A 25,936-nucleotide genomic window follows, 5' to 3' on the forward strand; every position below is an offset into this window, starting at 1 on the left:
TGCAGTCACAGCATTTAGAATGAATATTTCTTTTCAGGTAACTTTGAGAATTTAACAGTTTCTGACCATAAGAAGTTAACAAATCCAATGATCTATCTTTATAAAGAACTGGGTATGTTTTTAATATCCTTTTTCAAGAAAAGCCTCCTTTTAATCATTTCTGGTCTTCAGCTTCATTTCCACAGGGAAACTGGAGTCAATTCTGTTAAATACTGCTTTGAACTTCCATCTGGAATTGGCAGAGCCCCCAGAAGATCTAAATCAGGCTAACCCTCAAATTCCAGCACTGGGATGCCAGATCTATAGCTTCAGTTATGCATTATCATCAACAAGACTTCTGCTGCACACATTTTGAAATCACTGCTGACCACCATTTTATCAAATTGCTTGACAGGTCAGAAGGCACCATAAAACTAAAGGCAAACTGAATTTTTTTTAATCAATGGTTATAAATTTATTCTAAAGTGACCTCTAACCATTTTTACAACACGGCATACTTCAGTACAAATGTGAGTTTATTCTGTCTGAGTGTGTGCCCTCAGTGTAAAAAAGCCTTTAGAACAATCACATTGACTCAAACCCTCTAGTATGTGATTTCATTTTGCATGCACAAGAAGACAATAGTGAGCACAGCAGGGGTCAGGCCTGATCTTTTTGTATTTCCTTGTGATCTCTGAACCAGTGCCCCTTTGTATACTGGGACCCATAAACAAATCCAAATGACTTGAATTCACTCATTTTTCAAGTCTAAGGCACTGACTAAGATGAGTTATTTCAAATGTACCCAAGGCAAGAAGCATTAACACACTATAGTTGTGGCTCTTTGCATTTTCTTTTTGTATTTTGCCAGTACTAGTTTGACCTTCCATTCACTGAAAACTTTTGCTGGAAAGTGTACGCAGTGCAGATTCAAATTACATAATGAACTTAATCTGATCAGAATGAATCTGATACATTGATGTATTCTAAAACTATGGGCAGAAGAGAATGAAAGTGGAGAAATAATTTCTTCAGCTCTTTGTACCTTTGAGAGTTCTTGCCCTGGACCACACTGTTTGCAGGCCGCACAGTTCCCAGCCTCGTCCCTGTACTCCTGCTCCTGGCAGTCTCCTGTTTCACCTGCAGCTCCCAGTGCCTAATGAAAACAGTTAAGATTTACTGAACAAGCCCAATTCAAGGAGTTTTTAATCTTTCACTTAAGTTGCAAGAACAAAATGCTGGTGAGGAGTAAGTAGATAATTGAATTTTTTGGTGTATTTGTGTCTCAGTAGAGCAATATCCAAAAGTAAGATGTCGATAAATCCAATACATCATTACTCTAAACCAAATTGACACATGGGGAATCAAAAACAGATAAAGCCCTGAGGAAGGTCTGTTAAACTTAAAACAGCAACCAACTGACATCTGCTGTTCCACACATGCTGTCTGACTGAGTAGTTTCAACATCTTGGTTTTCAAATTTTCAGCATCCACGTATTCCAATTTGGGTGCTGGTGGAAAACTGACGTGGCATTAATTCCAGTGCAAGTTTCCTTGTTGTTCAAGCTCCACATTGGCAATCCCATTGCAGACAAAGCTTCCGGCAAATCAATAAGAGTCCATTTTTGATCTGTGCCTTCAGGACATTGCAAGGCTGGCAGCAATTTTCCATGTTTTGTTATCTGATCTATCCACTTGCATAGATTGATATCATGGACTAAGGCTTGTCTTGGTGTAATGCTGAAGACACCAAACATTGCAGCAGGACACAGAATGAACCATACCTGCAAGACTTTGTGGGGGAGATAACACTATATAAACAGTGTGATCTCTGACATCAAAGTCCTCTCTGACAAAAGTCATTTTACTTTTGGAACTTCTGGCATTTGTGAAATGTAATGGCCTCAGCATATCAACTTAAGTCCGGAATTTATTATTAGACACTAACTATTAGACATAGTTATTCATATTATATGTCTATAATATTATAGTTATTCATATTGTATGTATCATATAATATATGATATAATATCATATATCATAGTTATTCATATTATATGTTATTCATAGTTATGCATATTATTCTGGTACTCTGGTAATTGGTGGTTGTCTCTGGTTTTATTTAATTCAAATATCTTAAAACAGCTGTGGGAATATTTGGCTCGAGAAAGACAGCAGTGTAAACATTAATATAAAACTGCCCTCCTAAAATTTGGATAGAGATAAAAAGAGTGAAGGAATGGCAACTATGAGAAGGTCCTTAAAATTAATTCAAGGAGACAAAATAAACAAAGGCTTATTCATTTGGATTCAAGGAAACAAACATTTGTGAATTGAAGTGTATTGCCATTATTCATGGCAATATATGAAGGGACATTAGACTGGCACTACAAGCACTCTACTTCATCTTCCTGAGAGTCCATTTTTTAGCAGTTCCCTCTCTATTTTGCATAATTAAAGGTCACTTATTTATCAGAGTTACAACTGGACTGGTCAAGAACACAACAGCACAAACTGCCATGCATTAAAAATGACATGATGGACATATCTTCAGAATGGTAGGTCACTGATGAAGGAAAGCTAATAGTAACAAGAAGAGAAAGGAGAGAATGATGTTAATACAGACAGTCCCCAGGTTACGTAACGGTTCCTTTTCTGATAATTGATTGTAAGCCAATTTCTCCGTAATTCAGAAACATCCATTTTCTTTAGCTACCTATATCATATTTTTCTAACTACACTTGTTACAATTCTTTCATTTCACTGAATAATCACCCTAACACTATCTATAGTTAAACTAATGGAATGTATATTGCATCCAGTCATTAATGAATACCATGAAACATTTTATTATTATTATTATCATCATTATTATTATTACTAGCTTGTAAAATGCTTTAAAAATGTATGGGAGAATTTGCCCAAAGTCGGATTTTTGTAAGTCAGGTCATTCGGAAACCGGAGAACCCCTGTACAAAGTAAGGTAAGAGGCAAAGTAAGGTAGGAAGAGACTGATGTGGTGCATAGGGCTCTTGATTTAACCACACTGTTTCTCTGTAATTCCATGTAATCAGCTAGGTTAAAGTATGAATTAAGTCTAATTTGAGAAATAACATAGACTAAAAATTTTATTAACTTTTGAGTCAGACTGCCACCTAGTGCAGTTAATTACAACACAACTAATGAAATCAAAAAAGAATTGGAGAGATTTCTGATTCAGTGAGGAGTAGAGTGATATAAAGATGGGAATAATTCAGGAGGAATCCTGACAGACGTCATGTACACCAGATTCTCATGGAGATTTTATGAGGAAGTAAAAAGGAAATCTACTTTCTGAAAGTTTCTATGTTACACAGACTTTCCATATTTTGTTTGATTTCTTTCAGTATTTTGAGAATAAAACAGGGCCTAAAATGTTTCACTGATATTTGTGTATTTGTTTGGTGATTTAAAACAAAGGCAGCCACTATTCAGGGGAACCATAATTACAAACAGTTCAGGTCAGCCACCAAAAAGGCCAAGCCACCAAAATCTAACTCTCTGATAAACAGATAAGATTATCAAACGTCTGTAATTACAAAATCTGCTATATTCGTTTTTTGCACAATCTATATTAGGTAACCTTTACCTTGACCTTCCTGAATACACAAGAATTCCAGAAAATGTGTGAAGTAAATTATCAATTTAAAGGGTTAACTGTAATTTATCACTTTGTAAATAGTATTTTGGACTAATTATTTAGAAAGAATATTTTGGAAAATAGTGGTACATGGCAAAAAGAAATGCAACATACCTTACAGACAGACTGCAGTCCCAATCCTTTGAAAATTACTATTACATGAAACCTTCACATATTGTACTATGAGACTTAGAGAGCAATTTGCATTACTTTTCAAATCTCTTTGTCATCTGCATAAAACTCAATTGTGCTTCTTTTGTGGAAGTATTTGAACACAAAATGCAACCCTACCGCACTGCACACCGACACAAAACAACAATCATAATTTGGGAGTCTTATGATATTTGCATTAGTTCCTGCAATGACGCAGCGTAGTTTGCTGCAAAGACTTTCTCAAGGACTAGTACAAAGAGAAGCTCCTTACCAGACAAAACAGAGTGATCAGCAGGTGCAGCAAAATGCCTCTTTGTTTGTTGTTCATCCCTACTCTTTTTCGTGCTGCACCAAGTATCTGGACTGAGGTCAGCCCCGGCTCTCCCATCAACAAGTAGGTCTGGAAAATAAAAGTAAATCTCAAGTAGACAAGCCATCAATCCGACCACCGGCATATCAAACTACTTAGCTGGAGTGATAAATAAAAATCCCTCGCTGGATATAACTGATACTGTTCCACACAGATGAATGCATTGCTGCAAGTTGTGGTTCAAACCTGGTAAATTCTTCAATATCAGAATAGTTCACGAGCAACCACCCCGTACTCCTTCTTAACATTAAACAAACAAAAAAGTATTTTTGCGGACATAAATAAATCCCCTGTCGAAGATGAGCGTCTCCTTTCTCAGCAGAAGCTGTTGTGAATTCCCAACATATTCTGGCCTTGGGTCCAGATTCCCCGCTTTTCTTTGCGCGCTAAGGTGTACTTTTAACTACAAGTTTGTGAGGCGAGTCGAGTGACCGGATTTTGCACCGTTGTGTATAAAACGGCACCCTTACAGCCGGAGCCCCGGCGCTGGGTGAAGGAATACAGCAGCGTCCCCCCCCCCCCCCGCGGGCAGCTCGGTTTGCGGCTCACGGGTGCGGAGAGGGGGGCGTTTCGGGGTCACCCGGCTCCCGAATCGCCAGCGGGTGGCCGGGGAGCAGGAGCGGGACAGCTGCCGACTGCAACCCGCTTTATCTGAAGCCCATCTTCAGGGCAAAGCGCGTTTTCTGGTGGTGACAGGGTGAGTTAGTTTTTTAAATAGATGTTAGTGATGCGGTTGATGATTCCCCCCCCCGGAGCAGTTCCCGGGTTCTAACAGCGTGGAGTGAGAATTCCGCAGTCTCTTAGTCCTCGACCGCAGAGAAACGGGCGGCATTTATGTCGCCACCAAGTATTTAGTTTCCCCAGGGGAACCAATGTTTAATCGAAGCGCGCAGTCGGGGGGGGGGGGGGGGCATCGATGACAAAGGGTGGCCGTGTAGTGAGGCGAATGGCGAAGTGTGGAGCGGCTGAGGGGAACCGGCCAGTTCCCTGCGCGGGGTGACTACCCTCGCCCAAGTACCGGGCATTGCCCCTGCGTGTGCACGAACCGGTCCCCGCGCACGCCTCTCTGTGTGCTTTAGTTTGTTTCTTTTAAACCGGTTTTGTGGTCGCCAAAGTTCAGTCGACCATTGGAGGAGGAAGGGGGAACACAGACTGCCCTCGCTTTGTGGACAATTAAACTCGGCGCTCGTTTCCTTCCACCGTTTTACCTGCGCCCGACTCGCCCCCGACTTCATTTTTTTCTTTGCTTTCGCTGCTTTGCGATCTAAAGATTCCCGCCTCCGCCCCCCCGCAAACTTGCCGAGCTCGGAGCCGCAAAGCCCTTGCCCGTCGGATCGCTCACTCGATGCAAGAGCAGTCACTTCAAAGGAGCAGCCCGGGCCATCAGGCGCTCGTAATCTGATCGGAGATCAGTGTCCGATCAAAGGCTGCCGTGAACCCGGAGCATTTAAACAGGTTCAGCACCGACCGCACACCCTCTTTAATGTGGTGTCTACCTCGAAAACCTTGACTTCTTTTTCCAGATCCGATCGCTTTTCTTGTATCCAGCAGTCCAAAACAAAAAGCTGGCGAGCTCTGCCAGACTTCCTGCGCTGTGTGATGTTTTATCTGGGTCTGATCGCTTGGCTCTGGAGTGTTTGTGAGTTTCAGACTGTGTGAAGTACTTCTCAGCGCCAGGGGTTACAGTCTATCCCTTTCATCTCGGTCTTCAAATCCCATGACATCATCTAAACTTCAGACTGCAAAGCGGATTGGTTGGGAATGAGGCATCCTGGGGAAAGTTGGTAATAGTATAGAACAAAACTTTAATCCTTCTTCAGACTGGTTTTAAACACATGCCTGCTTAAATTAAGAACGTAATCCTGACAAAGATACGTGCAACCACAGCTAGAGGCCATTTCTCGTATACTGTCAATACATGCGTCTTTGAAAATCATGTTGATTCAATAAAGTTCTGCATTCGCAGTTACAATTATAATAAACGACTGGCAAAACTATTTTGCTAAAACGAATTTTCATGGGATATTATTCTTTGTAATGATTCGAAATAGATACAAACGAATGCAAAAATCGACCTGTATGTTGTGGTTTGCAAAATGGGCAGAATTGTGATGGTGACAATTATCATGCATCTTGACATTGGGAGGAATTGTTATTCCTCACTCTGCTTTTTTCCCTCCTGCTGGTCGATAAATGTCGACTTCAGCTGAAGGGTGGGTTGCCCTCCAGTACCTTACCCAAGCGATTATCACTGGCGGTGCAAGCCTGGACGGTGAGGGCCAGCAGCCTACTTGGCTGCAAGCAGCACCTGAACTGAACTTTAACTCATTCAGCCTCAAAACATTCACACTTCTTGTAGAGCTCATTAAATGGCAAAAAGAAATTGAAATCCTGGTGATATTCCTCTCCTTATTACAGGGATACAGTGCTCTTGAGGTCACTCTGACTCATTTAACTCAGTGCAGACTGGGAATGTACCTGGAATCTTCCTGTTCATTGAAGTTTGATTATTCATTAAACTGTTACAGCTGATAACTCTGTAACAATTCTGACTGAAGTTTGGAATCATGAATACAAAAATATTTTACTATATTCTAGCTTAGAGATCAACATGTTGCAAGACTAGTCAACATCAGGCATTTTGTAGAAATTAGATGTTTTAGGTCAAACCAATCAAATGAAGAAATTCACCAAGAATACTGGTTAAACCAAAATTGCATTGTAATTCATGAAGAGGTGACTATGAATTCACCTGAGTATAACTGACAAATACAAGATACACAAAAGGAAAAACAGGATTAAAGGCAGAAAATACTGGAAGTACTCAAGAAGTCAGCAGCATTGACGGAGTAAGATAAGCAGTAACTTTGCTTTTCTCTCTACAGATGCAGCCTGGCTTGCAGAAATGTCAGACTTATTATAGAATGATGCAGCACAGATAGTTATTAAATACATTGTGCTTATGTCCGTTCCAAAAGAGCTATCGCATAGCCTGGAAATTACTTTTAAGTTTATATAAAAATGTTTGCAGTTAGATAATGCCTGCACAATTTACCCTTGGTTTAACACAATATGTGGAAAGTTATGTTAAAACAGTCTTTTCAAAAATTAATTGTAACATATTACGAGGTTTAACATATTATGAGCTTTACAAAATGATGAGGGGCATAGACAGAGTTAATGCAAGTAGGCTCTTTCCACCTAGATTAGGAGAGATAAGTACGAGAGGACATGGCTTTAGGGTGAAAGGGGAAAGGTTTAGGGGGAACATTAGAGGGAACTTCTTCACTCAAAGAGTGGTGGGAGTGTGGAATGAGCTGCCATCTGATGTGGTAAATGCGGGCTCACTCCTAACTTTTAAGAGTAAATTGGATAGATACATGGACGAGAGAGGTCTGGAGGGGTATGGGCTGGGGGCAGGTAAATAGGACTAGCAGAATAATGTTTTGGCGCAGACTAGAAGGGCCGAATGGCCTGTTTTCTGTGCTTTAGTTTTTTATGGTTCTATGGTTCTATTAAGATCTAAAAATGATCTTTTCTGGATTCTGGACCAATAGCTGTTCTGCTCCCATTCAAGGACAGAATAAACTAACTATATTGTTTTACAAATGTATACATCAAGAAAACAATAAAAGTATCCAATTTGTAGCCTGTCATCTTCTAAGGCATTTGTCAGTTGCTAAGAGTGAATTGCAAAAGCCTGTTTAACTGTTTGAGTTGGCATTTCTCTAATACAAGTACTTACAATACCTGTGTCTCAGCTCAAAACGTTGACTGTTTGTTTCCCTCCATTGATGCTGCCTGACCTGCTGAGTTCCTCCAGCACTTTTTGTGTATTGCTCCATCTGCAGAATTTCTTGTGTCTACATGAGAGACATGGTTAGTTGACCCTCTTAGTTTATGTTTCAGACTGCTTTCTGTTCAGATAACAAAGGTGTGGAAAAATGTAGTTCTCAATGTCTTTATGTTCCTGTTGCATTTATGCTTTGGTCACATGGATCACCATACTTAGCTGAGAGGACAGAGAGGTAACAGGTTCCCAGATCTGTGCTACAGATAGTTCTTTGAGTGTCACCCAAAGTCACTAATGTCTCAAGAATACTGAAGTTTTTGCATCAGGACAGAAAGGTTGTGTGAATTTCTTTTTTATCCAAAACACCAAAACTACTACTACATTTTAAACTTTTGAGGAATGGGTTTAGCTGATCTGCCTACGCAATCTTAATGGGCTGGGCAGAGTTTCCATAATCTGATTACCCAAACCCACAATGTTTTTTTTCCATAGGAATGTCACTCTCCTGCTGGCATTTTGGGAACTTCCTGCTTTTATGCCATCTTTATGCAATAATGTCTGCTACCATCATCTACAGATAAAACAAGTCCTTTAAGGGCCTCCTGAAGGATGAGTTTAAAGAATATGATTATCCAAGGTTGCTATTGCAAACTTCTGTGCCTTTCTTTGCAAGGAATTTTAGATCATTTCAAGGTGTAGATTCTACCAGGGTAGCTCTTTGGCTGGTAATAAGGAAATTCAGAGCTGCAAGGTCAACAACTTCTGCATCTTACGGAGAGAGCTGCAGGGTGCTATTGCATTGAGAGGGTTGTCCTATCACCAGTGGCTAAAGAAGTAGATCTATATTCTTTGGCACTACGGAGAATATGGCTGAGTTTTTTAAAAACAAATATAAGATCCCAAGGGGGTTGAAATATTTCCATGAGTGGGAAAACCTTAAAAGAGGGGACATGGGCAGGGGCATGGTCATTTAAAACTGAGGTGCATAGGGTGATGAATCTCTGACAAAGAAGAGGAGGTGAAGGTCGGAGAAGATCAACTACAATTATATTGAATGGTGGGGGAAGCTTGAGGGGCCGAGTGGCCTACTCCTGCTACCATTTTCTTACGTTCTTTGCCAGGACTCAGTCTTCTGATGTTGCCATGTGTGCACAACTGGTCTATGGATGCTCATGGTCCTGGTAACAGGAACTTCAGCTGAACATGGGAGATGACCAGAACTGATGAAATGTGATTGAGTTGGCAAAAGCATAGCTGCAGCCTCCCTTCTTGTCTCCAGTGCACTAATGAGGATGTTAGAATGAAATTTCTGAACCTTGGGTTGCTCATTTTGTTTTTAGAATACACTTGTCCAGAATGTGCATCATATGCTAATAGTCACAAATAATAACATTGAAGAAACCATTGGCTTGAGTGCTTCTCCAGTGCAACAACATTGCTGTATAATCATAAAATAAAATATACACACTGAAGTTGCTGATCTGATGACCTTTGTTCTGAAAATCATTATAGGGTTGATAAATCAGATGGCTTTTCATCAACATCGAAAATGGAACCAACATTCTGAAATTGGCTTGTGAGTTGTGCAGGAGATCTGAAAGTATGTTGGTGTGGAATTGCAGTTTCTTCCAATTCTGACAACTTCCAGCACACTAGCTAAATTCTGGTCATAAGAGCAGCATGTACAGTAGATAAAGGCAACTTCTATCAGATGCTTTTGTTCCTCCTGCAAGGTAACAACACACTGTTCAATGAAAGCAGTCCCACTTTCACATCAAAGGCAACATCCATTGTGTTGTATGGCACTACCGCTGTGGTGTATGCAGTCGATTTAGACCAGATTTAGCTGCTCAAAATTGGGTACCCCTGAGATGCCATTGGCATTTAGCTTAAGGGAATTTTATGCCACGATTAATATCATCAAGGGATCAACCCAGATTCATTGAAGAATGTAGAAGCTAAGAGCAGAACCTAGCATAATTAAAAATGAGGCACCAACTTGATGACCATGGAATGATAAATGATGAAAGCAACCTTCAATGGACACAGACAAGCAATCCCACAGATCAGATCAAACTCTGTAGTCTTATTGCAGCTGGTTGTGAGTGGCTAACCAGGGAATAAATTCTGAACCATTCCCATCCTCATTAATAGTGGAATCCAGGGTGTCACCACCAATGACAGTGCTGAAGTTTGGGAAACCACTGTCAGTCAGAAGTTCTGAGTGGATGACCCAAGCCAGCCTTTTGCTGAGCTCACCATCGTTACAGAAATCTTCAGCTAACTCAATTCACACTACATGATATCAAGAAATAGCTAAAAGGACTTGAAGCAGTGAACATTATAGGACCTCCCAATATCTCAGCTGTATTGCTGAAGATGTGCTCCAGGACTCCCAGCAGACAGTTCGGGTAGCAGCTGGGCTAATTGGGCTAGTTACTTCCCAATCAGTCTCCTCTTGAAGTAATAGAAAATGTTGCTGGCATTTACTCATCAATACTCATCAAGGCTCAATTAGGATTTTGCCAGAGTATTCAGCTCCATAACTTCAAGAGATGAAGTGAGAATGACTGCCCTTGACACCAATCATGACAGCACTTGTCCAAGTGTGCCATCAGGGATTCATGATAAAACAGAAGTCAATGGGCATCAAGAGAAAAACATTTCAACAGCTTCAGTCATTCCTTGCACAAAGGAAGATACTGTGATTGTTGGAAGATAGTTATCCCAGTCCCAGAACATTACTGCAGGAGACACAAGAGACTGCAGATGCTGGAATCTGGAGCAACACGCAAGATACTGGAAAAAATCAGCCAGTCAGGGAGCATCTATGGAGGGAAATGGACAGTCAACATTTCGGGTTGAGACCCTTCATCTGACCCCAGAACTGTATTCTAAGCTCAAATGTATTCAGCTGCTTCACCATTGACCTTTCTTGCATCATAAGACCAGAAGTGGGGATTTTCACTAATATGCACAAATGCACAATTTGCACGCACTTATTTTTTAATTCCAGCGTGATCCCTGTATTGAATATTTTATAATTCTCTTAAAAATGCAAAGCATTTAAATAATACTGACAAAAGCAGCACAGTGTATCTCAAACATTTTAATTCTTAGATTTCCTTACAACATTGAAAGAGGCCATTCAGCCTATCTGGAAGAACTCAGTGGGTCAAGCAGCATCTGGGGAGGCGAAAGGTGTTTCGGGTCGAGACCCTGCATCAGGACTGAGAGGAACAGGAAAGATTGCCAGTACATAGCAGTATGTAGGGACAGAGAGTGGGATAGAGGCTGGTAGATGAGAATGGAACCAGATGGGGAGGGGATGATGAGCAGATGTTACCAGATGGGGAGGGAAATGGGAGGGTTGAATAAAAGGATTAGAAAACTAGGTGGACAGGTAAATGTGTGTGGGAGGTGTGTGTGGGAGGAGAGCACCAGAGGTGTGGGTTACCTGAAACTGGAAAATTCAGTATTCATACCATTGGGTTGTAAGCTACCCAAACAGAATATGAGATGTTGTTCTTCCAATTTATGTGTGGCCTCACTGTAGCAATGGAGAAGGCTGAGGACAGGAAGATCAGTGTGAGAGTGGGAAGGAGATTTAAAATGACATGCAACTGGAAGCTCAAGATGGCCTTTGCAAACAGAGAGCAGGTGCTCTGCAAAATGCTTACTTAATCCAGGCTTGGTTTCACCATTTAGAGGAGGCCACGTCGTGAGCACCAAATGGAGTGGACCAGGTTGGAAGAAGTGCAGATGAACCACTGCCACACCTTGAATGGCTGTTTAGGTCCCTGGGATAACTTAGAGTAGCCAATTAACCTAGTAATCTGGACATCTTTGGGATATGGGAGAAAAAGGTAGCTCCCTGGGAAAACACTAAGGGAGAAGGTTCAAACTCCACGCAGTGACACTAGGTAGAGATTACTGGGATAATGAGTAATGTGTTCTAAATGTTGATGGTGTGTTGGTTGAAGAGGAATTTGGAGTTGTTAGTAATCCCATGAGTTGATGCAAAAAAATGACTGAAGTGATCAAGGATTCACACTTGGAGGTTACTGTTGAAGGAAGCTTAGTGACTACCTTGCAATTAGAGTGCCCTGGAAGTTCAGGAGTGGGGTACTGATCAAGCATACAGTTTTATCTTTGATGGTATCGAGAGTTTTGTAGATGCATCAACTTGGATGAGTTGTGAGTATTCCATCAGATGATTTATCGTCTTGTGGAAGGGTTTTAAGTAGTCGGTCATATCAGAACATCCAGCTCCTATTCTGCTCTTACACACATATTGCTGATATGGCCAGCGAAGTTAAGCTTCTAATTAAGTGTGCCCCAGGATATTAATGATATAACTATAGTGCTACCACTGAATGCTGTGTAAAATGTTTGGACCTACTTTGTGGAATGTAGTTATGCACTGGTAATTACATGATGTAATCTTACATGTTGCTTGTTGCAAATCTGGGCTCTCTTATTGGGCTGCCTAATTACCAAAGGAGCTGTGAATGGAGTGGAATATTGAAAACCTATCAGCTCCCCTTTCCACTCTCTACCTTATGACAGAGAGAAGACCATTGCTGAATCTGAAGCTGACTGGAGAAAGGATATTGTCCAGAGAAAATCCAGCATCAATGTCTTGGGGCTGCAGTGACTGACTACTGATACAGATAACCATTATCCTATATATTTAGTATCACTTTGCCCACTGCAGGGATTCCCCATCAATCTTCCTTTAGCAAGAGCTTGTTAACACCATACTCCGTTGTGTGCAGCCTTGACACTTAATGCAGCTGCTCTCATCTCTCCTTTGGTATTTTTTTCCATGTTTGGATTAAGACTGTGATAAGGTCTAGGGCAAAGTGGTCCTGGAAAAACTCAAACTGAACTGTGACAAGCAGATTAATGCTGAGTTGAGTTTGTTTAATGCACAGATGATGACTGCTTCAGCCACTTTATTGATGATTTTCTGAAAAATGTTGGTTGATAACTGACCAAATCAGATGTATTATGATTTTTGTGGATAGGATGCATTAAGCAATTTTATGCATTGCCATTTTCATAATTGCACCGGAATATTTTGTTTAAAGAACTATAGAATCATATAGAAATAAGGGACAGCTAGTTCTTGTGCACAAGCCTTTAGCATTACAACTCAAAAGGTCTTGAAGCCTTTGGTATGTGCAAGGATTCAACCATTTCCTAATGGATTGTTCAGCCTTATGTTTTGTTTTCACATGATGAGGAGGATACTTATTGGTTTCCTCTCATTAGTTGCCTGACAAGATGTTATCACATCTTGGCAAAATGTGTCCAACTTCAAATGTAAGATGACAGGTGGCAAATAACATTCACCCATAGGTGCCAGACAATAACTGTTCTCAACAAGAGGGAGTTTAACCGCTTTCCTTTGACATGCAGAGGTATTGCTATTGCCAAATCCTTCACTATCACTGCACTGGAATATTTTGTTTAAAGAACTATAGAATCATATAGAAATAAGGGACAGCTAGTTCTTGTGCACAAGCCTTTAGCAACACAAAAGGTCTTGAAGCCTTTGGTATGTGCAAGGATTCAACCATTTCCTAATGGATTGTTCAGCCTTATGTGGCTGGAAATGGCTGCTGTTTGTACCAAGCACAAAATACATGGCTGCAATATTTTAAGGCTTCTTCAACAGCATCTCCCAAACACAGAACTTCTATGCCCAAAAAAAAACGAGCCCAGCAGTTGCACGGCAACAACACCACAACCACCACCACCAAGTGAGCCTCCAAGTACACCATCCTAATGTAGAAAGACAAATGCTCTTTTTCACTGTTGCTGAGGCAAGATCCCCTTAATTAACAATGCTGTAGTGGGGTGCTTTCATCACAATATCGCAGTGGTCATAGAAAGCAGATCCTCATCACCTTTTCCAAAATAGTTGGGTTGATTATTAAATGCTGAACTGCCTTTGATGCCCACATCTCTCTGAGTGAATAAAAATAAATAAATTAAATTCTCATTCCAACAGAATTTCCATCTTTCCTTTGTTGCTGATTATCTCAGCTTCTGGGTGAACACAGCTGGTAAATATAAATCAAATTCAACTGTTCATAAATCTCCATGTCATCTTACCTATTTCTTTAATCTCCTTCTATTCCACAACCCTATGAGATCTCTACACTTTCTGGATCCAGCCTTTTGCTTTGCATTGATTTCACTGACAGTCATGATTTTACCTTGGAACCTAACTTGTGGTATTTCCTCTGTAAGTCTCTCCACATCCTCCTTCAAGAAATGCTGTGCTGTGTTAGTAGTCCTGCAGAGGTCATTGAAGTTCTTGCACAGCTATCCTGCCATCAAGAGGCTGAAGAATTTGGCACTCATGTTGGTAGCATCTCCCTCCAGTCAACGAGAATACATTCACACCACAGAATCTGTGATCTGCCATTAATCTCCTTAAGTAGGCTTGGGAGTACGTATCAGTAAAGTTCTCTGTTTTGTGGTCTTTGTCTTGTTACCTCTTGGTACAGATGGTGTTGCCCTAGTATAAACAAAATCTTAGAAAAAGAAAGAAATAATTTGATAGAGAGCAAAAGAGTGAAACACTGTACTTGTTTGAAATCTTGTTCCATAAATTACGCTGGACAATGCAGAGAAATGGCACTTTGATAAGTCTACATAGAAAATTCTCATTCAGACTTCTATACCCATTTTAATAGAATTACTCCTGCACCGATGAGCATGCAGAGGAGCATGCATAGGAAGTTTGCCCATTAGTCTTTATGAAGTCCCTTGACAAAAATAATGGGCACTATAAATCGGGATATGGGAATTTTAGGCCACAATGTTGAAGCTGCTAAAATGTTTCTTCAGTAAGAATGCTTTCCCCTAGATGCCTTAGAATGTTTTTTTAAAAAATTATGTATGATTTTTTTGTTTTTCTCCTAGCCCACTCCAGTAGCTTTGATGCTAGATTGGTGGACATTCAATTATGCTTTGAAACTGTAAACAATGATTTTCCATCAAGATTACTCTAGTCAATCACAAGAGCCTCCAGGAAAATTCCTGCATGAGATAATCACAGATCTCATGTAGCTCCCCCTGGTTATTATAAAATCTTACTAATTGTACATTTGAGTTTGAAAGGAATTGATTTAAATTTTCACTTATACTTCTTAATTAAAATTACTTCTGTATGTACATCTAGATCATAGAATTGCATATATATAAAGTAAATCATTGAGAGTGGTTTATAAATCTTATTATGCAAAATGAGATGATTGGTATTCAGATCTACATTATGTGTTATGAGCATGAATTCTTAATAAGTCTTACACAGGTAAAAAAGTGAAAAGTGTGCTTTGTGCTTTGGCTCTTTTGCCATGGTGAGGCAGTAATTATAAAGGAATCCCATTGTATATAACAGTGACTGACAGATGAGTTATGGACAGATTTTCATAAACAAGTCTAATGAAGGAACAGTGCAAGGAGCAACATTGAATTCTGGTAATAATTTGCGCACACTAGGATGGTGCCAGAAATTGTGTTTATTAAGATTGTTTTTATCTTGATTTGGCTCCATGTTTGTTGTTTATTAAACCGTCTGAGTTTGATTTGAATTCTAGGATGTTTTTCCCTTCCAGCAACTAGACTGAAGTTATCACTGTGCTCCCAAATTTTATGTTGAATTTATATTGCTACTTCATTAATTTTGTTATGAATTTGGTTCTGGGAACTTAGTCGAGTAAAACAGAATGTTGTATTTTACTTTAATTGATATAAGTGAATGTATCAAGTTGTTTGTAATTATGGATGTACTTTGTTGCCATCAGTGAAAGGTGTTCAGTATGCTCATTGGACCAGGATACATATGCAACTTGAAAACTTACCACCAATTTTCTCTACCCCATGGAGCACTAATGGACAGGCATGAACATGCCATATACATTTTCTATAGTACTTGTATCACTGCAACTTATGTGCCAGACATAAATTGTCTGGCACATAAGTCTTACTGATACAAGTACTGCAGAAAATCAGTGCATCCAACATGCAGCCCTACTAACCTGGCTGCACACACCTAATATCATCTGATATAATAGAAGTATGCTAGTCTCCACTTGTACTGGTAATTACACTTTGGGTGGTTTCACCATATATCATTGAATCTTTATAAAGGAGCTACTGTATACTGGGAGGTACCAGAAAATTGGGAATAGAAAGGGAATCAAATAGACACAGATCATCATGGATTTATTAGACTAGTTCTTATTTAAAGTAGAATAATTAAACCAATTATCAGGAATACATCTGAGGTTCAGTGGTGCAGCTAGTAGAACCGCTACCTCACAGCTCCAGAGACCAGACCTTTGGTGCTGTCTGTGTCGAGTTTGCATGTTCTCTTTGTGACTGTATGTTTCCTCCAGCTGTTCCAGTTTCCCAAAAGTGGACTGGTAGGTTATTTGGCCACTGTAAATTTCCCCTAATGTGTTAGCAAGTGGTAGAATCTGATGGGGGGGTGGCATTGATAGGAATGTGGGGAGAATTAATATATTAGTGTGGATGAGTACTTGATGGTTGGCACATACTCGGAGCATTCTAAGGGATCTAAGGGCAGGTTTCCAATATTAAAACTTGAAGTTTCAGGAAAGCCCAATGATAGCTGCTTCTGGGAGATGATGGACTACTTTCTGTGAGAAATGATCCAGGGAATGATGTCTTTGGATATGTATCCAGGCTGAAAGTTGTGTTAAATCCACAAGGACGTTATGCATTAGAAGCAGCTCAGACAAAGTTTGCTGGATTAACACCTGGGACGGACAGGTTGTCTTATGAGGAAAATTTGGAAAAGCTAGACTTATATCCACTTGTCCTGATGGATGGATGTAGGGAGATGTTTCCTCTTGTGGGAGAATCTAGAACGAGGTGTCCTTGTTTAAAAATAAGAGATCATCCATTCAAGGCAGAGATGAGGTGATTTTTTTCCTCTCAGAGGTTTGTGAGTCTTTATATCTCTCTTCCTAAAGAATGAACAGAATTCTTGAATATTTTTAAGGCAGTGGTAGATAGATAATTGATAAACAAGGGGGTGGGGGGGGTGAAAGATTATTGTGGGTGGACAGGATTATGGAGTTAAAATCACATCATCACATCAGCCATGATCTTATTGAAAGGCAGAGCAAGCTCTAGGTTGGGGGGCGTGGCCCATTCCTGTTTGAATGTTTGTAAGTGTGACTTACACTGGGAATTGCCAGGTTGAATTTCTGCTGCAACATGAAGTGGCCTGGAAATGACCATTACCGCATTTCATTCTGGTTAAAGTCTTTTCTCAGTCATCTGCAGATGAAATAAACAGCACTGCGTGATTGAATTTGTCAGCGTTGAATCTTACATCAACTCACTGATGGAACATTGATTACTTTAGTGAAGACTGTAATGGCCCATGCTATGGAGGAGCAGGGAATCACTGACAACAACCTATGGATTTCTCCATTGAACTGACCATGTTTGCTCCAAATTTTGCTGTCATGTTTCATCCATTAAAGTGGAAACCTGAGCATAAATTAATTACAAGTGCAATTCATTTACATTTAAAATTCCTTTATTGTTTGCACTATCTGATTTGGTTCTGTCTAGATTAAGCTACATCTGGGCAGAAGTCATGGGGAGACTCCAGGCCACTGAGCTCTTTTTTTTCTGATAATCCTGCCCGAAATTGGGAAATGAACGGCAAGAAAAATGAGGCAAAATCCAATGTTGAGGGCTGGTTTCCCTCCTTGCTCATTGTGGTAATGTGAGTGCCTGCAGAAGACTCCTGGTATTAGTCTCTGGACTAGTGGTGGTAAAGCAAGTAGAGAGACGACCATTTTTTGCCTCATTTGAGCAAGCGTAAAAATAAATTATGGTTGCCATGCTCTTTATTGTTTTTCCACCTCCTTTAAATTGATGGGCCCTCTTTCGGTGGTACAGCTTCAACCCGTAGTTACATCACCAGAATTTTGAGGCCTCACTGCAGCATCTTATCGAAAAGATACCACACTTCAGTATTTGCTGGAATAGTACACTAAAATATCATGCTGGATTACACACTTATGTAGGGAGTGAAACCAAAATTTCTGCTGAAGAGACAAAGGGCTTACTGGTGATCCAATGCTAATAACCAACAGACATAAAAATTGCTAACATCATTAGAGGGCTTCAATTTGAATTTACACCATCGTTCAAATTGAGAAATTTGTAGAAGTTGCAATTTTCCATTAAATATTGAAGTAAATGGAACACAATACTGGTGCCTGGAAACTGGATTGTACCCATTTTGGTCTACTAAATACAAGCTAAGGACAGTGCTAATGCCAAAATGAAAGTCGTCCAAAAACCCCCATCAAGTTGGACATTCTTGCTTTAAAAAAGTGTTGGTGTGATGTGTGCTCTTAAAAAATGTGAAAACCTGACCAATGCTTTCTACCCGCGCTGTGGCTCACAAACCAGGTTATAGCAACTCTGTTCACCTACTGACTCATAGAAAATGGGTCAGTACTATTGAAGTGATCTTTCCAGAGAGATTCCCCACCCTGGAGTAGGCTGATTGCCCCCAGATCACAGGTGGTCCAGAGCCCTGGGAGCCAGCAGCACCATCAGGTTCCTGATAGAAGGATCTGTGAACAGTAATTATCAGTTCACAAATCTCCACTCTGTGCCAATGTCTGCAGGCAATGGAGTTTCATAGGTAAAAAAGTACTAGGGATACTTTTCATTGTGTAAAATATTCCACTGCAATAGTTTAACTTGTGCAGGTTTCACTACTTTCAGCATGACATACAGGCAGTTCTGCTATAATGCACGTTTCCAAAACACAAATTCGTTATAATGTAAATGATGGATTAGGGAACATTATTTGCATTACACCGGCTGCATTGGTTACAGTGCAATCATGATTAGGATAACCTGTTAAAATCTGTGCTTTGAAGCCTGTACTGTTATAATGCAAATTTCTATAACGCAAGGTTCCTTAGGAACACAACTATCACATTATAGCAAAACTAATTGTAATTGCACAGATCCTAAATCGTGGCTTTTTGTTCCAGTTTTGATCATCAAATAAGTAATACATGGTTTTCACTTTGATGAGGTCATTATGGTGTGTGAAATATGACAGGGAAATAACATTGCCATTAGTGTGGATTATGCCATGAAGTGCCTGGTCCAGTTTCACAATGATGAGACTTGATGAGGCACAAACACTGCAAAACATGCACAAGTTTGCGTGTTATGTATTGTTAACACATTAAGAATGCGTGCAAGTCGATTTAGTCTAATATAGTTTCTGGACTTGACTGTTGAAAACAATGGGGTTTGCAATCAGCTTTTATCATTGGCTTGTAAAGAGTATGTAGTCTGCCTTTTGCCACTGATTTAAATTTTCTAAATATCTTGGCAATTTTGCCTTGGAGAGTGAGAGGAAGACTTTGAACCCTCAAAGTGAGACTCTTACTTGGAATGCATCAACAAAGTTCTTCCACTCCAAACAGCTGGACGTCAGAGTGCTCTATTGGCAATATATCTGAGATGGATGTCAACTTTCAGCAGCTGCCTCCATCAGTTCTGGCACAGCTCTTGCAGCTGCTGGGCCATTGCCTTTCAATTCTATCCTGTGCAGTTCATTCTAAAGATCATTTCTGACCATTCACATTCTATCACTTTACATCAAAATTCTCTCTCTCTCTATTACTTTGTGTTTGTTGTCTAACAAAATATCATGCTCCAATTACATTGTATAGACAAGAATAGGAGATCAATTTAGATAAATTGTCACCCATTTCTATTACTTGTCACTTCCTTGATGCCCACAATGATGAGACAGCAAAATCCAATTTGTCAGCAAGTCTGTTATCCACTATTAAATATGTTACCATGTAACTAGATAGTAATTCCTAAACTTCAAAATAGGTCTTTCAGGATATCATCTGATATTTTGAATGCTACCTACAGAGTGCCATTATCATAAGGGTCTGCAACAGTATGATGACATAAGGTTATCCTGTTGGTTTTCCAATGTGCATTTCAATCCTGTATATTAGAAGAAGGATTGTTATTATCAAAATAATCATCAATTTCCCATGCTTTAGCTATTATTACATTTCTGTTTAAAGCTTAGATATCTTTGGTGTAAAATGCATGTAGAAAAGGGAAGGGATATAACCCTCCAAAACCTTTGTGGAATCTTTTAAAGTATTGTTTATAATAGAAACAGAAAGTGCTGAAGAAACTCAGCAGGTCATGGAGCATCTATAGAAAGAGAAACAGTGAATGCCTCATCAGAGTAGAGCAGAACATCTTCAAGGTTGGCTAGAAGAACATTTTTGACCTCTGCCTGCTTCAGTCTGAGTTTCCCACCTGCTTTAAGAAGACCACTATCATCCTGGTACCTAAGAAAAACAAGATAACGTGCCTTAATGACTACACACATTAACTCTAGCCTCCCAGAAAACCTTGACCCACTATAATTCACCTACCACCGAAACAAGCCTAGGGCAGATGCCATCTCCCTGGCCCTACACTCATCTCTGGAGCATCTGGACAGTAAAGACACCTACGTTAGACTATTGTTTATAAACTACAGCTCTGCCTTCAATACTATAATTCCAAGCAAACTCACCACTAAACTCTGAGACCTGGGATTCAACACCTTCCTTTGCAACTGTATCCTTGACTTCCTGACCAACAAACTGTGATCAGTAAGGATAGGCAGCAACACCTCTGGCATGATTATTGTCAACACTGGTGCCCCATAAGGCTGCACCCCCAGCGCCCTACTTTACTCCCTGTACACTCATGACTGTGTGGCCAGATTCTTCTCTAACTCCATCCACAAGTTTGCAGATGATACCACTATAGTGGACCGTATCTCAAATAACGATGAGTTGGAGTACAGGAAGGAGATAGAGAACTTAGAGACATGGTGTCTTTACAACAACCTTTCCCTCGATGTCATCAATCCAAAAGAGTTGGTCATTGACTACAGGAAAGGGGGTTATACACATGCTTCTGTCTACATCAACGGTGCTGAGGTCGAGCAGGTTGGGAGCTTCAAGTTCCTAGGAATGAACATCACCAATAACCTCTCCTGGTCCAATCATGTAGACGCCACGGCCAAGAAAATTCACCAGCACCTCTACTTCCTCAGGAGGCTAAAGAAATTTGGCATGTTCCCTTTGACACTGAACAATTTTTATCAATGCACCACAGAAAGCATCCTATCTGAATGCATCACAGCTTGGTATGGCAACTGCTCTGCCTGGGACCACAAGAAACTGCAGAGAGTTGTGGACACAGCTCAGCACATCACAGAAAGCAGCCTCCCAACCATGACTCTGTCTATACTTCCCGTGGCCTCAGTAAAGCAGCCAGCATATTCAAAGACCCCACCCACCCCCAACATTCTCTCCCCTCTCCCATTGGGCAGAAGATACAAAAGCCTGAAAGCACGCACCACCAGGCTCAAGGACTGCTTCTATCCCACTGTTATAAGTATTGAATGGTTCCCTAGTACGATAAGATGTACTCTTGACCTCACAATCTACCTTGCTATGACCTTGCACCTTATTGTCTACCTGCACTGCACTTTCTCCTTAGCTGTGACACTTTACTCTGCATTCTGTGTTGTTTTACTTTGTACTACCTCAATGCACTGTATAATGAATTGTTCTGTATCAACGGTATGCAAAACAAGTTTTTCATTGGACCTCAGTACAAATGACAATAACAAACCAATTCCAATTCCAAGAATTGTATTGTATAGTCTGTGCAATTTCAGCAACACTCTTATTCTTACCACTTACTTTACCTCATGGCTTTCCAATATTTTGATTAAATTTGGTTTGTCTTTCTCACCATTTTACCAACAAATGCACAGAAAGTTTTAGGTATAAATGCATGCACTGCATGAACTTAAAACAATGATTTACCCTTTGAATTTGTGAACCAAAAATGTAGCTATTAATCACGTCTTTGATGTTAAATACTGCACTATAGTGTCCTTGACTGACATTTATCCAGTTTATTGAATTCAGTTTTCCAATATCACATTGAGATTTGATACCTTCTGGTTTATTGGTCCAGCACCACAGTATTAACTTCAGACAAAAATGTATCTTCTCCTCCTGCTTTTTTCCCCATTCTATAATCGTATTTGTTTCCTCTCTGTCCTTTCCTTCCTTTTACCTCCTGCTTCATCTATCTTTCGTTTTATATACTGGAATTGTCACAGAGAGTGCAATACCAGAAGAGACATTGAGCACAAGCAAAATAGCCTGGATGTATGAAGGCTCAAAAAAAGGTAGTGGAGGCCTTTCAGAACACAAGTCTTCAGGAACAGATGGCTTGAATATGACAGAAGATGAATGTGTTGGGAGGCAGCAATTCATCAAGCAAGCAGTTATTGACCTATATCACATGTAGTAGCAAGAACTGGAGTCAAACTCCTGGGCACACACAGATTTTCCAGTGGCTGTGAAGGTAATAGTGGCCATTAACTGCTATGCCACATGTTCTCCAGTCAGAAAAAAAACTTAGCATCAGCAATATGTAAGGTTGGTGTCAGTAGCCATTAGGGAGATGACAACTGGCTTCATTGCAATCAGACAGATAAATCATCTTTTCCACTGAGTTGAAAGTGATGGTGTTCTGACTCCATTGCTTGATGAACCAAAGAGCAGTGCATAATTAACTCTGCTCATGATCCCTTGTATTCTCTTATAAATCTTGCAAAGGAAATACATATTTTATATCACTCCCAGAATATATAACTGGTGTGTGATAGTATGCCCAGTTTCCTGGCTGTAACCAATCACTTGTTCATTCTGAACCAGTCTTCTATCCTTCCCTTTAGGATGGCTGCTGCACTGACTATCACACATTTTGGTCATAAGCTGGAGTTCTTGGGCCAGTTATTCAATAAGTCTTTTCTCTGAAAGCCATTAGCGTACAATCTATTGTACCATTCTGCATTTAAAAAATATGTTGGTATCTAATTGGGAAATAAGGTTAAGATTCCTTAAAGTTTTACTGCACATGAGGCCAGTCAGCCCTTTCTACCTGTGCTGGATCTTTGAAAGAGCTCTCCAATTATTATTAATCTTCCATTCTTTCCACATGGCACTGCGTAATTTTTCTTTACAGATTCAGATCTAATTCCCCTTTGGATATTGCTGCTAAATTTCCTTCCAGAACACAATAACTGGCATCTCTGTTAACTTTTGCTTAACATTCACATTCAAAAGAGAAAAATCTCAGTTTCTTTGGTCTTTCTACATTACTGAAATCAGATTTGTACTTTCTTCCATTTGTTAATCTTAGTGAAAAATTAAATCTGACTGTAAAATTGGGCATACTGCCAGAAATAGTGAATAAATGAAAATGTACAACACAGAAACAGGCTCTTCAGCCAACAAGCACCAAATTAACTAATCATGTTTTATTGCCTCCACATTCCCATCAGCTCCCCGAGATTCTACCACTCCCCTGCATACTAGAGTGGCCAGTTTACAGTGGCCAATTAACCTACTGACCTGCATGTCTTTGGGATGTGGGAGGAAACTGGAACACCCAGTGGAAACCCATGCAGTTTCAGGGAGAACGTGCAAACTCCGCACAGACAGCATCAGACCAAGATTGAGTCTGGGTCACTGGAATTGTGAGGCAGCAGCTCTACTCACTGCACCAAGGTACAGTACATGACTTGGAGGTGTGGTAGTGCTTATGACTCACAGATAGCTGTCTATTATATGTCTAAAGTCAATATGCTCAGAAAACAGAGGAAACAGGACTTATAGCAACTTCCAATAAAAGCAGGGTAATTTCTCCAGAACAAAGGCAGTGAGTGGCAGAGAGTTTTATATATAAATTATGTGTATCGTTTCAGTTATTTACAACAATGTGGTCACAAAGCTTGATTGACATATCCACTCTGGCTGCCGTTTGCATTGTGATTATGTGCAGCTTTTTTATTATGTCTCTGTAAAGCAGTGGGACATTTTGCTGCATTAAAGGTAACATTTAACTGTAAGTTGTTGTTGTAATACACGTGTTCCTTTTTAAGTAATCTATCAAACACAGGATCCACAGTGTTGGTACACTCTTAAACCTTGAAATTAAGATCCAGGATAATATGATTACATTTATCCAAGACTACTTTGCCTGTCATTACAACCAAATTATTACTTCCCTTTTTGTCGTTTATCTTTTGGGATGTAGAGGTTGCTGGTAAGACCAGCATTTATTGCCACCTCCAATGGTCCTTGAGAAGGTTATGATGAACCACCTTCTTGAACCACAACAGTCCTTCTGCTAGAACTACTCCTGCAATGTTATCGGAAGGGAGTGCTAGGATTTAAAGTCAGCAGCAATGAAGGAATAGCGATATATTCCCCAGTCAATATGGTGCATGACTCGAGGGGAACCTATAGGCAGTCGTGTTCTCATGCACCAACTGCTCTTGTTCTTGGTGGTGGAGGACAGTGGTTTGGGAGGTAATTTTGGAACCCTTGACATGTAACTGAAGTGTGTTTTATAGATGACACATACTGCAGCCATTTTGCTCTGGTGGTGAAGGGAATATTTTAGAGTGGTGGATGGGGTGCTAATCAAATGGGCAATTTTGTTTAATGCTGATCCTGCCAAACACTGTGGCCATTTTATTTGTTGCTATATGCAATTTGTGTTCATCTACTAACAAAGTTACTGGTAACTTCTAGGCTAATATTACTGAATACAAATATTCATTCTAGATTTTCATATGATCAATATATGTGTAAGGGGCACAAGTTGTATTCAGTTCTAATCTGAAGAAGCTTTCTATTTTTGCTGTTCCCTTTTTCTCGTTCTTGGCTTTAATGGGTTTCTTTCACACACCAATGTGACAGAGGAACATGACAGGATACTTCTGAGGAGATTCTGGAATCATAACCCAATTTTGCTTTTAGCAATGAAGGAAAGGCATTCACTATTTACCTCGCTGAGAATTGCTCGAAGAGTTTTTGTGAGCTTGTAATGTCCCCAAATATGACATCTGTTTCAGTTTGGTGCCCTCTACAGGATATTGTATTTTTTGTGCAAGCAGGAAAGTAAAAGTGAAGCTCTTCAACTGTTTAGATTTAAGAAACCCTGCTGGACAGGTAGGGAGATAGTTAATTCTTGATCAGGTGAGTTGTAAGAGAGGGTGGTGGGGCAGGGAGTTGTGGGTTTTAATTGAACCAACAGTCACGGAGTATCAAAAATCTGATACCAACTTGTCCACCTCCATCGTTATCTAAATGGAGCAAGTTCCATGTGGGAACACTCCTCAGGACAGTTGGGTTGGAAGTTGACTGAATATGGAGTTAAATTAGTAAACTATACAGTTTAGTTTCCAAACTTTGGGGGAGATAACTTTGGGGGAGATGACTTTGCAGTTCCCAATGGCCACCTTCACCTTTGATGTAGCTTGTGCCCCAAGGAGAACCAATAGCAAGAGCCCTAGGATCAGCAGCAGGTTCTTCCTGATATATACCTCCTTATGCATAGGAGAGCAGGAATTAGTAAAGTGGTGCAGTGTTCAGAAGGCCATTCGGGGAGTTGACAAAAGCTGCAATGGCATATCTGAGATGGCTTAGGGCATCACAGTGGGTGGTCATAGATACTGGAAACAGACCCACAGGTTACTTTGAGAGATGATTATGATGTTACATTTCTGTTGACTATCAGTGGTGGTGGGACAGATTGGGGTATGAGGTTGACAGAGAAGGATAAGTGGATGTGCTTTGCATGTGTTCCATGCATCTGTTCATTTCTGTCACTGACAGGTATCTCTCACCATTCAGGAGAAGAGACAGAAAGGGAGAGAAATACATGTAACACTTCCAATTGTTGAGGATCCAGCACTGCAGGTAACCAGGCTGGAAGATTGTATGGCGATCATAACCAGGAAGCTGGGGCC

The 25,936-nt window shown here is 40.2% G+C and overlaps 1 protein-coding gene across 3 annotated transcripts in view; it reads right to left on the bottom strand.

Annotated features, from left to right (window-relative positions):
* Positions 1-5,906, bottom strand: part of LOC127575944 (tumor necrosis factor receptor superfamily member 19-like) — a 65,770-nt gene extending 59,864 nt beyond the window's left edge. Inside the window, exons 1-3 of one of the 3 annotated variants that reach the window (XM_052026210.1) lie at positions 5,678-5,906; positions 4,083-4,211; positions 1,025-1,135 (exon numbers count right to left, since the gene is read on the bottom strand). In XM_052026210.1, the coding sequence (XP_051882170.1) occupies positions 1,025-1,135; positions 4,083-4,199 (228 nt within the window). In that variant the 5' untranslated portion in view covers positions 4,200-4,211; positions 5,678-5,906. Of the gene's footprint in view, positions 1-1,024; positions 1,136-4,082; positions 4,212-4,730; positions 4,860-5,677 lie in introns of those variants that run through there. The other 2 variants (XM_052026209.1, XM_052026211.1) reach the window with 2 other exon arrangements.
* Positions 5,907-25,936: the final 20,030 nt, after the last annotated feature.

This window comes from Pristis pectinata, chromosome 11 (assembly GCF_009764475.1).
Source record: "Pristis pectinata isolate sPriPec2 chromosome 11, sPriPec2.1.pri, whole genome shotgun sequence".
In the NCBI taxonomy this organism is placed as follows: domain Eukaryota; kingdom Metazoa; phylum Chordata; class Chondrichthyes; order Rhinopristiformes; family Pristidae; genus Pristis; species Pristis pectinata.